At 52.8% G+C, this 1,357-nt stretch overlaps 1 protein-coding gene across 1 annotated transcript in view; it reads left to right on the top strand.

The window, feature by feature from the left end:
• Positions 1-1,196: 1,196 nt before the first annotated feature.
• PPTG_19578 (hypothetical protein) overlaps positions 1,197-1,357 on the top strand; it is a gene marked incomplete at both ends in the record, with an annotated part of 627 nt that continues 466 nt past the window's right edge. Inside the window, one exon of the mRNA XM_008918197.1 lies at positions 1,197-1,256. Within this exon, the coding sequence (XP_008916445.1) occupies positions 1,197-1,256 (60 nt within the window). The remainder of the gene's footprint in view (positions 1,257-1,357) is intronic.

Genomic DNA, 1,357 nt, shown 5'->3' with positions numbered 1-1,357 from the left:
CAGCGTCGCGATCCCCATCTCGGCGGCGATCCTTCGACGTTGAAACTTGCCCCTGTTAAACCCGGCAATCGCATTTGACAGGGGAACGTTTTGAGGCTGCCTCCCCTGACCCTCACCCTTCCCTACCTTTTCTCCTCCAATCAATTCTCTCCTTTTGTGCCGCAATGATTGTATCGATTTGACTGTCTGTTTGTATGCTGCGCGAACACTGCGTGTCGATACAGCGATTGGGGGCTTTTTCTCCCTTTTCATTTGAATAACGCACGGCCCAAGCTCGAAGCGCGCGCGGCAATTCAACTCCAGCGGCAACTTGCAGAAGACGCAGCCCGGCGGAACACTGCACCACTGTGGACCTTGCACACGCCCACGCAAAAGCGAACAGCAGCAGCTTTCCAGGTACGGCACAGATGATCGTTAGCAGCAGACAACTTGCTGCAGTGTTGCCACGTGGGATTGCCAGCTGGGACGAGCTTTTTTTTCAATGGGATTTCTCCAAATTGACATTCACTCCTGTTGCCACATCTTTCCCCTTTGCTTAACACCAACAGAGCCCCACATTCGTCCTAGTGCAGCCAACCGAAAGAGCGCGGCAAAAAGGCAACGGCAACAACTTGCCAAAGTGAAAAGCAAAGGTAAAGAAGAAAAAAAAAAACATCTCAAAAGGCAACTTGCAAGTTGTTTGCGTCTCCATTTGCCAATGTGTCTCACCACTGACGGCGCAACTGGTGCACATCTGTTGCCTACCCAGAAGGCAAGGACTTTGTGGTTCGAGCTGCTGTCGTCCTGTCCGCTTGGCCTTCTGCGCCAATTCCAGCACGCGTTAACAGCAAACCGACTGCTTGTAACACTGCGTTTGCCGCTCAGAACCCATTGCGATCTATTTGGCTCGAGGACGGCAACGAGGACAGAACTTGTCGCGGTATATATAGGAGCAGGTGTTTGCGTGGGCGAAACGGCGAAAGGGGAGAGAGAGAGAGTGAAAGAGACCAGTAGGGGATATAAGTGACTGGAGCGGCATTCGTCGAGCAAAAGCACACAACCCGAGCCGACACAGAACCGCCGCGGGAAGGGGCAAATTCAGTGTCGAGGTGCGTTCCCGCAGTTTTCACTCGAGCGCGACGAATTTTTTTTTTTTTTTTTCGCGACTTGAGCTAGAAGATGTCGCCTTCTCCAGCTAACTTTTTCATTTTCTGGCCATGTTGCAGGCGTCCGACTACGCAATGCCACGACCGCCAGCAAAGGCAACTTCCGTCGCTGTGAGTGGCCAGCAGGCTACTGCCACAGCACAGACGCAACCATCGGCGGCTCGCCTGTTGCAACTCAAAGAAGAAGCGGAAATGCAACAGTTGCAACTGCA

This window comes from Phytophthora parasitica (assembly GCF_000247585.1).
Source record: "Phytophthora parasitica INRA-310 unplaced genomic scaffold supercont2.155, whole genome shotgun sequence".
Lineage (NCBI taxonomy): Eukaryota > Oomycota > Peronosporomycetes > Peronosporales > Peronosporaceae > Phytophthora > Phytophthora nicotianae.
This window is presented reverse-complemented; position numbering and strand designations above follow the sequence as displayed.